The sequence below is a fragment of the Echiichthys vipera genome (assembly GCF_963691815.1).
Source record: "Echiichthys vipera genome assembly, chromosome: 14".
In the NCBI taxonomy this organism is placed as follows: Eukaryota; Metazoa; Chordata; class Actinopteri; order Perciformes; family Trachinidae; genus Echiichthys; species Echiichthys vipera.
Genome location: NC_139839.1, coordinates 25506312 through 25518389, shown reverse-complemented (window position 1 = coordinate 25518389; position 12078 = coordinate 25506312). Strand labels below are relative to the sequence as shown.

Genomic DNA, 12078 nt, shown 5'->3' with positions numbered 1-12078 from the left:
GATTCACACTAGAATCTCGCTTGAATTACAGATTTACATGCATTATGTAATATAATTCATACGCATGCTAGCATAATTAGACATAGTTCTATATTTAGACATAATTACCACATTAATGAAGTATGCAGTGACTATTGCAATCAGATTCTTATTTATAAGTAGGGAAAGATCCATATACTGATCATGTCCATCAGTCATGGATATCATATTTCTGCACAGATACAGGTATCCAACCTTGTTTTGTCTGTTGTGGAACAGTTTGAGAGGTTGAATAGTGGGAATAAAAGGGCTCAGTGGGAGGAAACTGACAATAATTGTCAGTGGTACTGGAGGCCTGTAGAGCAGACCGTATCCACTATGACGAAAGCAGGACTTTACAGGATTCATGTGAACAGGGTAAGAGAGCTCTGTCACTGGGTTCCAACAGATAAGCAGGCCCACGGTCCCTGACAGGGCGATGATTTACAGTCAGTGAAAAATGGCAAGTGAATATTTTATTGAAAGTCTGCCATATACAGTTGGTCACAGCAATGCAGGCTGTCAGACTCAACTTTAACCTAGTAAGTACAAAGTAAGGCTGTCACAATAACAGAATGTTAAACTTCACTACAATACTAATACAATAATACTACATATTGACGCAGTCATGTGAACAATACTGAACACATACCACCACACACATTTGTTATAATGATAATGTTAGGTATAATAAGCATTATTATTACTATTTTGTACATGTTCTCCCTACCTTTTAGGCCTACACACTCTTTATGTAATCATTATTCATTTTAGAATTATTGCTTTCTTTCTCGAATGTTGCTTCACTCTATTCACTTTTATTGTCTTCCTTGTTGTTTTGTCTGCAGCCTTGGGTTGAAAACCTGATTGTAGATTTGTTTTTTGTGGCCTTAGTATGATTTTATACCATTTATTGTAATTCACAGAGGTTGCCACCTTTTAAATGCTGTATCATTATATCGAAACATTGATACTTTTGCCAACTTTATGTGCAAGAACCCCAAACCATTCCTGCAATTGTTGTTTAGGAGTTTAAAATGTGTCCGTCACACTCAACAGTGGATTCGTAATGGAAATATATATGTCACACAATAGCGTTTATAGCTTGGTTTTCAAAACAGTAGGCTACAGCTAAGCATAGCCTCACTGTGTTTTGGCTGTTGATACTCCATCCTTTAGTTTTAAAAAGTAAAAAGTGTGAATGTGGTGTTTTAAATATACCTTTCTGCTCTTCCATCTCTCAACAAAGATATAAGCTGGTGGTTTCTTATCACAGCTCCCAGCTGCTACCTAGCTACGGTAGCCTATAAGGCTAAAAGCCTCCCACATCGTGCCCACTATAAATCCTTGTCCGTGTGAGTGATGCTTTCGGTAGCTATGGAAACCTAATATAATGCCCACCCCCTCCCTCCCTCTCTCCCACTCTCTGCCTATGTCTCTCTCCCTCTCTCCATCCACACCAGAGCTCTTTAGGCTACTTTGCGCATGCACGGCCGGTCACACCGAGCATTGCATCGACTCCAAGATGGCGAAAACACGTCTGGCTTGCCTCCTGACTCTCCTCTCAACTCACTGTAAGTACAAAAATCACATTAACGGGCTTTTATTTTTGCGTTTTCTCTTCGAGGAACGTGGCGGGCAGACGGTTTTCACTTCTGGATGTGTTTGGTGGAGATTTTACACCGACGTGGGGACTAAAGAGGTTGAGCCTCAGAAGTAACCCTACGTGGACCCAACTAACGTTAAACTCAAGCCGCACGGACAGCAAGACCAGTAGACTGAATATAGTTATTCACTCAGCCGCCGAAATGACACATATATTCGCCATATTTATACTATTTACCATCAACATGACTAACGAATGTACGGGTGAAGCAGCTATTGTTGCTCAAACCCGTTGCGTACTGTGTTTTAGTCCGGCTCTATGGAAATATGTAAACACATATGTAAATACAGTCTGGATGTAGCCACATACTGTATTAGCAGGACCAACTGAGCGCGAGCGCTGTGTTGAGCTCGCGCATCAGTTGAGTGAGCGGCGCGTGCTTTAGAGTGCGGTTACGGCTCCGCGTTCGTCCTGCTCACTCTGAAAAAGTTTCCACCTCTCAAGTTTGGGAGAGACACTTCGTGTTGGAGAATTAAATATGGATGAATGCGGTTTCGTGGCCCGAGCCGTTAACTATTTAACGCGGGTCTGGAGCCGCGGTGATGGCAGAGATGTAGGAAGTAGTGATGCGAGATAACGGTTTTCGCTGCGGCGGAATAAAGCAGGCTGTCCGCGGGAGGAGCCAGCCGGGCCAGTGAGTGTCCTCCACCCCCTCCTCCCGCCGCCGCCGCCGCTGCTGGACCCTTTCAAACCAGAGCTGAGCTGAGCTGGTAAACAGAAACCGCCGTCGGGAAATCAGTTCGTTTCAGTAGCCCACCCTTACAGACCCCACGGCCCCGTCTATCAGTCCCATACTCCGGAGAGACAAACGCGCACCTGTAAGATCGAAGCAGCAGTTCCGTTTAATTTGAATACACCAGCCGACGATAGCCTACATTTAATATGGAACATATTATAAGCCTATGAGTGTTGGATGAACACCGAAGTTAAATCATATTCAACCTAACCAAGGATCAATATTCACTTTTAAACACACCGTTTACCACTTGTTGCTGTGCTAGTTTCTTTTTCTTGACAAATCCAAATTGTTTTACTCCTCTTTGCTCTTTTCTTTGAGCCTGACAGACTCTCAGCTGCCCCCAGACTATTACAGTAGTTTTTAAAAAATGCAGGGCCACGTATGGTTTACATACTGGTCATTTGGAAGAATGGTAAATTATTCATCAAATGAAAATCCCTTAAGATACAAACAATATATCCTGTGTCTGGCCTTAGATTTATTGATCTGAAGTCCGCCTTTTATTTTGGAAATTGTTTTCAAAGCTTGCTCAGATCATAATTCGGGCATGGAAGGTTGTTGGTTTGGCCTATTTTAAGTGTAACAAATGTTTTGGAGAAACTTTAAATGTAACAAATTTTAAGTTTTAATGTTACACACTCTTCTCCTGTTGGTGCATGAATAGCTGAACTTTGGTAATAATTTTGCCACAACAGTCGGAACGTGTGGATTTGAGAGGACAGACACACAGATCAGAGAGAAGAACACACACTAGAACCTCCTGTGATCTCTCACGTGTGTCAACTGGCTTATTCTCTTTGCTTTAATTAGGAATAGCAGTGGAGCTTGTGTCAAATCTGTTGCTGTACTATCTATGCTGTCTCCCCCTCGACACGCCAAAAGGCTGTGTGCTGATTCTTTTCTTTCCAAGCGATACATTTCAAAGTCACTACTCTTAATGACGTTCCCCTGAGTAAACCTGTGACATGGCATGGTAGTGGCACAACTGACATTTCCGGGAAGGGGGGGGTTTAAGAATTTCTTTTGTCTTGCCTGGACAGGGCTTAGCCATGTGGCCGACTGGCTCCCAGCCAGCATCGCCACTGTCTTTAGACACAGGACAAATCTGGCTAAACTAAAGCTGCCCACAAGCCTTGTTATGCATTACTACTGGTCCTGATACTACTAGTTACTGGTTGTAATTAGATTCTGCATTCTTGTATTTTCGAAAAGCTCTGCTCCAAATTCAGTAAGAAATTCAGATGGACGAGCGTGCCATTTGCTTATCTTCTTGTTCTGTATGTCACACTTGTTTTCAGTTCATGACATTCTTTAGCTCTATCATCTTAATGGCCATGCAACCCCCAGCCATTCAAAGAGAAGGCTAAACCCAGCACGACAGAACACAGACTGCAAATATCAGCCCAGTCATCTGTCAGCACAGCAAAAGACGGGGGCCATTGTTATTTTAAGAACACATACTCACAGCAGACTTTCCAATCTGATCTAATGGAATCCATTGTTGGCTTCACCTGAACCCTTTCACTTAAAGTATTCCAAAGAAAGTGGTACGCACTTAAAGAGGACATCTGCCAGAACCCTCCTGCCAAGACTATGGCCAAGATATGTGGGAGCTTGGATGGGAGTGGATTAGTACAGAGCAAATATAAACTTTGAGATCACTGCTCTCTCATAAGAAACACCTGTGGACATTAGGGCTGGCCAAAATCTTTTATCCCGATATCGGTTATTTTACATCTTGATAATGATATCACAATATAGCATTTTTGTAAGCCAATATTTTAATATTCCTGTGTAGGGATGGGCGTGAGTGATTGATTCCTCGAGTACTACTTGTTTTAAATGAACTCGATTGGTAAACACCGGCACTCAAGTTTTTTTGTGTGCGTGTGTGTGTGTGTGCACACTGCTTTTTTTGGAACCAGCGCTTCGCCTCACCATCCAAGAAAGGTTGTGTGACCTACATGACGGGGTTACTGTGCAAGGCCCAGACAATGTGGAAGGGGAAAGCAGTGACGCTCTGTGCCACAATGTCGAGGCACTGGACACCCTCTTTAGTTTAAAAATATGGGTATCAAAGAGCTAGAAGCTTGTTTCAGTGAGCCATGCATTGGTCCTCAGAAAAACCCACTTAAGTGGTGGAAGTCCAACAGGCACCGGTACAAAAAACTGAGTGAGCAGCACCTGCTGATCCCTGCCACCTCTTAGCCAGAGGAGCGCCTGTTCTCCACAGTGGGACCGATCATTAACAGAATGGGAACGCAAATTTAATTAAGTGTTTAGCATTAAGCATTGGGTGTTGGTAGGCAGGAAGATGCGTTGCGTTCTAAAATAGATTTGGAAAAACGAGAACTCGATTGGCCCTCGAGGGATTGCATCAATTCCTCGAGGGCCATTAAGGACTAATGGTATTAAGGACTAATGCCCATCCCTGCTCCTGTATGAATTTAATACATAACAAAGACTGAGAATTTTCTCATTTTATTAAGAACTTTAGTGCAAAATACAAACTCAAAATATTTCACATCAAGATTTCAACATGATTTCTTGATATATGATTTCATCACGCTACAATTCTATTGAAAGATGATACATGATCATATTGAATTATCGCCCAGTCCTAGTGGACATCTAAATACTTTAGACCTTATTGCTGCATTTTTATACGATGTGGATCAACAACAGAAAATGTCATTCACAATTAATACCTGTAAAGAGACTTAAAGGAATGTCGTTTCAGAATTGTTAAATCAGCTTTTACACTTGCTCAAATGTTGAAATGGATTTCGCTTACTGTAAAATTGACATATTTATGACTTGACCTTATCTTCGTTTTCACTCATGGCTGTCGGCCTAATCCAATTGGCGTCCTCTCTTTATCTCAATGGATAAGATAAGGGAGAAAGCTGTCTAGATTGTTGTTGAGCCTCCTGTGTGTTCTCTGCTGATAACTTATTGCATTGCGAAGGGAGCTTTGAACATCCGCTAACCCACACATAACTGGGGTGCTCATCGGGTGACGTTACCCAGCACACTCTTCAAACATTTGTCCATATTAGAGCCAAGTGTCGGCACTTCCGTCATTGTTTTGCATGTGTGGCATAGCCGTATTGCATGGCAGGAGTCGGTCTGCCCAAAGAAAACTGCAGATATAGCTCCCCTAGGAGGTGCATGTTGTCAGATGTTTCCCTCCCCACCCAAAGCTTGTGAGCAAATGTTTGGAGCCCTCTCTGAATGGCATGCACGGCCCCTGTGGGCAAGTCACATACAGTCTGACATTTTACTGCAGAGACAGTAAATGGCAGAGTAAAACAGGGACTGACAAACAGAAAGGAGTCCCTTGCTTCTGAGCATTTGTTTGTAACAAGTCAGGAGTTGTCTCACCCTGAGAGAGAGGTGTCAGTGGCATAACACATTTATCATAGTTGTCATTTCGGTGTCAGCTCAGATGTAACAGCAGGAAATATTCCTGCCGTTACCATGGGCTTGTTTTGTGCTCATTGCCTAACTGTGAGTTGTGTAATTGTTTTTACAAAATCACACCCTTTTGTTCTACATTTTTTTATAACACTGCAGTCGGCCATGTGGATATCTGTGCAACAACAGTCCCTCCATGGGATAAAGTCAAAGCGGCACATGGCCTCACTGTGGAATGACCCGAAACAGCTGAGCAGGAGTGGGTGGTGGTGTTTTGAGCAGCGTCGCAGGCGTAACCAGAAATATCTGCTGCGTCCCTCCCAAACCTGAGTTAGCAAATGCAGCATTCCAAATAGAAAACACATGGAGGCAGAAACCTTCTCCTCATATGTGCACTGACTAACAATCATAACCACCTGTTTTCCTAAGAGATAAAAGGGCTCCCTGTTGATGAGTTGGCTGAGGTCAGAGCAGAAAGGGGGAGTTGTGAAGAAAGCTCAGCAGTGTTGCTAGTTGAAGGCGTTCAGAAAACAAGCTGGGTGTGACGATCCGTCTCCTGAGACAGAAATCCATTTCAACTTGACACAGAGGAGGATTCAGCTGCACCCTGTCCTGCTTTTATCATTTTTTGAAGTAAGCTACAGTAAATGCTGAGGTCGAAAGGCAAACACTAATGTGCTCACGTTCCAGAAATGGCAATGGCATGTGCATGCTTCAAATGTCAATAATACTACCATGTGAAAGAACCATTGGTCATATTAGAACCAGCCTCCAGGCAGTATTTACTGGCCAAAAGCACTATATGAAAATATTATAAAGGTCTCAGTGTGGAATAGGAATGTTTTGTCCATAAACTGATATACAATCAGAGGTTCGAACAAAAGAGAGGGGTTCATAAGAAAAAGAAGGTAATTGTCATCCTGTTTAGGTTAATGAGCTATTGGAAATGATTGCACTTCCTGAAAAGGAAGACTAAAGTGGTTGTTTGTTTTGACAAGACATCATTACATCCAATGTTAAGGCTGCTCTAGATCAACAGGATAATCTCATAGATGCCTCTGTACTGGCTGGGTGAGCTTAGGGCAGCACAAGAGAGGTTTCCTGTTAGATGATCTTTATCTGTGGTCCCATGGTCCCTGGAGGAAGGAAGCGCCAAAGCACTTCTACCGCTCGTGTGTTCACTGGATACTGACCGAGTACATCAATAGGTCAAAAGAGACCGCCATCGATCAAACATTGGGTGCTGTCAGCTTAGTGAAATAATTAGGGGTTTCATTAATGACATGGTAGAGGCAATGAACTACATGTGGCTGAGCCGCTGTTGCTCTGAAAGGAAAAAGCTTGAGGCAGCGCTCCCGCTGAGAGTCATAACCAGATAATCGCTCCGGATTCATCTTTTGTTTACCAGGCTGTAACAAAAGGGCAATTACTGTCTAAAAATAGCCATAAGGCAGAGTCATCTGACAACCTCAGGTGTTTGATCACAGTTCATTTCAAACCATTGGGCCCATCTTTGAAACATGCACTCATAATAATTTTGGACAAAACTTCAGTAGATACAGTAGCTTAACAGTATCTCAATGTTCTCATTTGTACCTCAAGGAAACTTTATATAAATGTGAATGATAATAACAACTACAGTGGAAATAAAACTTTACAGCTCAGCCCAGTGATGCGAGGTCACATAGGGATTTTAAAGGACTGATAATGGCAGGAACCAGACCCAGGTGAGCCCTAATATCAAACTAAAATATTAAAATCAGCTCTAAAACCAGTCAGTGTCTGGCTAAAAGCTTTGCTGCTGCATTTTGAAACAGCAGACAGGCTTTTAACTTTCCTTGGAGTTGACAGAAATTCAGTAATGAAAAGAAATAAAACAGGGAGACTTCTGGACGTTGAGGATCAAAACCGACTTTAAAGACATTTCTTGGCAAGAGGAAATATGACTGCACAATCTTTTGGACGTGTTTGTCAGAAATTAGATTTTGAGTCATTTTTGAAAGTCTTATTGTGTGGATTATATTGAAGAACTAGTGAAATTGAATCGACTCATGTGATGACTAATGGACATGATAATAAGAAGGGGGAGCTTTTTTGGGGTGATCACAAACACAACCGTGTTTGTTACCTTGGAGACAAGAATCCAGATTTCTTAGGGTGATGACAGACAGGCTGCAGTGAGGAGCTGTACTTGTGATCGATAGCAATGCTGCTCTCTGTTAATCAGGAGCAGTTGTGCTTGAAGCTCATTTCCCTTTCTTACATCTGGTTGCTTGTAATTAGTGTGTTTCCACAGCTCAGACCACAACCTCACCTACTATGGAGTTTCTTCGATCATTTTAGGCACATACAGTGGGTTCCATGTTTGAAACAAGGCTGTTTGACAGGAGGTCATGCCAGAGACACTAAATGTCAGATAGAGGACTTCATGTGAGTTAATGGCATCCTCTGGGAGATAGTGCAAAATCGTTTCTAAACAGCACAGCATAGAAATGATAGATGGGCTTGGTCAGCGAGTGAGACCCAGACTTTGATGCTCTCAACTTAAAAATAAATAAAATGAGGAAAATATTTATTACATGTAGGCAATCACTGAATATAAATTAGGGATGACAATCAAGTAACAGAAGGACAAACTCAACATTGGATTAGTGGTTAGAAAACCATGTCAAAGATTGATCTCAGTCTTCTTCTCCCCCCGCCCAAGGATTTTCTTGGTCGACCAGTGGTCGTCATTTAGTACTGTTGACGTACAATGAGATAAAAGCTCAGCATCGTCTGCACTCATTCTTGACACCATCTCAAGTTCATCTTAAAATAATATGGGACACTGCTGACTATGAAAATAAATCACAAATTAGATTTTGGTTCAAATTAGTTTGCTGCAACTGCCTCCGCCTGCTCTGGGGTTTGAGACTTTAGTATTTCCAACCTTACCCAGACCAAATGGAATTCAAATATCACTCTTACTTTCCATGACAGGTCACAAGACATTACACTTAAGAGTTCTGGAAACATCTCCTCTTTGACCCAAAAGAAATGTCTTTTATTGAAGGAATAGTTCAACATTTTGATTCACTTTCTGGCAAAGAATTCCATGAGAAGATTGACACCACTCAGTACTGTCTGTTTTATGACGCTATATCTGAAGAAAAAAACCAACACACATGCAGTTAAAGACACAGGGGAACATTAGCTTACCAGTAGCCTGCAGCTGCATTTTGCAGACACCATTGCGGTGTGAAAACATTTTGCCTTCCAAGTGAATTATGTGAAGAAACGATGAACAGTAAAGCAGGCAGGCTCCAATGGAACTCCATGGTGTATTCAGGTGTCCTTGGCGTTTATGGATGGGTGGGAAGGGTGTAACATGGGCCAAGGAAGACCCCATTACATTTGGGATCAGATTCGAATCACAGGGCAGATACACTTATTTTTCTCTTTAGTTCATTTGTGCGCTTCTAGTCAACATGTTATATCTCGTTGTTTTAATCCGTACAAAAATAACTGTTCTTTATTTTACTGGCTGTTATTTGATGGACTATTTCTAAGGTGGGAGCATAAGCTTCCTTGAGTCTAACTATTCTTTTAAACTTGTAAAGGAGAGTGGACATACATACATATAATTATCTATGTACAAGTAAGTAGCTCTGATCAAAAGCTCTGCTGCTGTAGAAAGCCCACCAGTACTGTCAGAAGTGCAGTGTGCATTCAGATGACTGGACAGATATAGTTAGCATATTGTAACCAGACCATCTGGCCATATGGTGAGGGCTATCCCTTCTGTGCTACTTAGTGGTAAATATGTTGGGATTGAACAGCAATTGATAGCACTGTTATGCTGTTTTAGAGCTTGCCAAAATATCTTTAGGAGGAGAGTAACCCATTGATCTGAATGGTATTGATCTCTTACACTGATGGCTATTAGGTCAAATGGTAAAAAAAAAAAAAAGTCCAGATAACAAAATGATCATGAAGCAGAGTGTTGTTGGAGGATACAGGAATAAATATGTGGAAATGGTTGATCTCTAGGAGCATTAATGAAATTTCTTCTTAATTCTGTCAGAAGAGATCACAAGTGCCTGGCTCGTCCATACTTTTTAGGCTTCGCTGTGACTCATGCTAGAGGAGAAACTCAGCGTTCACAGCACTGTTGCCACATGTGTGTGAGGGCATACTTGGGGTAAGTAAGTGCCTCAAATATTTGTCAGGATGCCAGACATAGACGACGAGTCTGTAACATGGTTGCTGGCCCCTGCCTGAGCCCCAATAGAGGGAGCTTCACATGTGGGTCTACTTCTGTGTCATCGAAAGCAATAGAGGGGAAAGAGGAGAAAGCAGTTTGGGTGGATTTCATCATGACTCAGTGGTTTGTCAGACGTTTGTCATCTTTGTAACAGGTCACTCAAAACGGCCAAGGCTGAACGCTCAAAGCTGATCAGAGTCTTAAGTATTAAGTTGTGACTGTCCTATAATTTATAGTACAAAACCTTCATGGAGACTTAAGTGAACAGTTGACATCAACAAGACTGTCCTCCGCTTTGAGGAGCATTGTATTTTAAATGTATTTTTCAAATACTATACTCTGTATCGACTTCAATGATGGAAAACCAGAAAAATGTAATAAATGACATGGAAACGGAGGGCGGGCCAGTGACTTTTCCACAGCCCATCTGTGTCAAGGGATTTCCTGAATTTTTTGCCATTAAGATTGTAATTAAACTAAATTGTCTGTTTCTCAAGCAGAGACATTCCCAAAATGACCATGTTATCTACTCCATTTCCTTTCACAAGACTGCTCCGCTTCCAAAGTCAGATTCATCTATTTATACAATGGTCATTATCAGAGCTTAAAAGGTTACCTTAAAAGAACCCATGGGAAATTCTTCACAGAACCATGATAATCACAGAGTATCACTATATGGCATTTTCCAAAACTTAAAACCACGGTCAAAATGTGGGTACATTTTTGGCAGTGGTGTGTCAAATCGTCAGGCCATCTGCCACTTTGCTGGACAGGGAAAACAATAGAAAGACGTGTTTAGTGAGGTTAGCGTATTATTTGATCAAGCTACACATTTGAAAGTCACCTGCAACTGCTATATAAAAGCAGCGCAGTCTGTGACTTTCAGGAAACATCTCCTCTTTGACCCAAAAATAATGTCTTTTATTGAAGGAATAGTTCAACATTTTGATTCACTTTATGGCAAAGAATTCCATGAGAAGATTGACACCACTCAGTACTGTCTGTTTTATGACGCTATATCTGAAGAAAAAAACCAACACACATGCAGTTAAAGACACAGGGGAACATTAGCTTACCACTAGCCTGCAGCTGCATTTTGCAGACACCATTGCGGTGTGAAAACATTTTGCCTTCCAAGTGAGTTATGTGAAGAAACGATGTACCGTAAAGCAGGCAGGCTCCAATGGAACTCCATGGTGTATTCAGGTGTCCTTGGCATTTATGGGTGGGTGGGAAGGGTGTAACATGGGCCAAGGAAAACCCCATTACATTTGGGATCAGATTCGAATCACAGGGCAGATACACTTATTTTTCACTTCAGTTAATTTGTGTGCTTCTAGTCAACATGTTATATCTCGTTGGTTTAATCCGTACAAAAATAACTGTTCTTTATTTTACTGGCTGTTATTTGACGGACAATTTCTAAGGTGGGAGCATAAGCTTCCTTGAGTCTCCCAAAATACCACATTTGAAAGTCACCTGCAACTGTTATATAAAAGCAACGCAGTTGGCCGTATAACCTTTTTCATTTTGACTGACAGTGACTCTCTGTCTCGGCCTACTTGCAACATGCCATCCCTGTGCCCCTTCCTTGTGCCCCTTAACAAATCAAAAAAATGAATTGTGGATTTGGAGAATTGGAACATCGGTGTCTACAGTCTAGGGCTGCAGCTATCGAATCTTTTTGTAATCCGGTATTATACCGATTATTCCATAGATTAATCGAGAAATCAGATTAAAAAAAACAATAATAATTTTGCGTAAATATGTACTATAATTTGCGTTATTTTGCAAAAAAATATATTATGTCTGGGGTATGCCTATTTGGTGTGGTGACATGCAGTAAAGGGCCGGAGGTTGGAGTCGAACCCAGGACTTAGCAAGAGTGCAGCAGAACCAGAGATATTGCCTTTTTTAATTCCATTCATTTTCCTCTGTCTCACAACCTGGTTCCTACATCACCCACAATGCAACTTGACTGACAACAATGTC

At 41.7% G+C, this 12078-nt stretch overlaps 1 protein-coding gene across 1 annotated transcript in view; it reads left to right on the top strand.

The window, feature by feature from the left end:
• Positions 1-1450: 1450 nt before the first annotated feature.
• The window catches only part of LOC310956205 (junctional adhesion molecule 3B-like), a gene marked incomplete at its 5' end in the record, with an annotated part of 47837 nt that continues 37209 nt past the window's right edge, over positions 1451-12078 (top strand). Inside the window, one exon of the mRNA XM_083926366.1 lies at positions 1451-1592. Coding sequence (XP_083782492.1) covers positions 1451-1592 — 142 coding nt within the window. The remainder of the gene's footprint in view (positions 1593-12078) is intronic.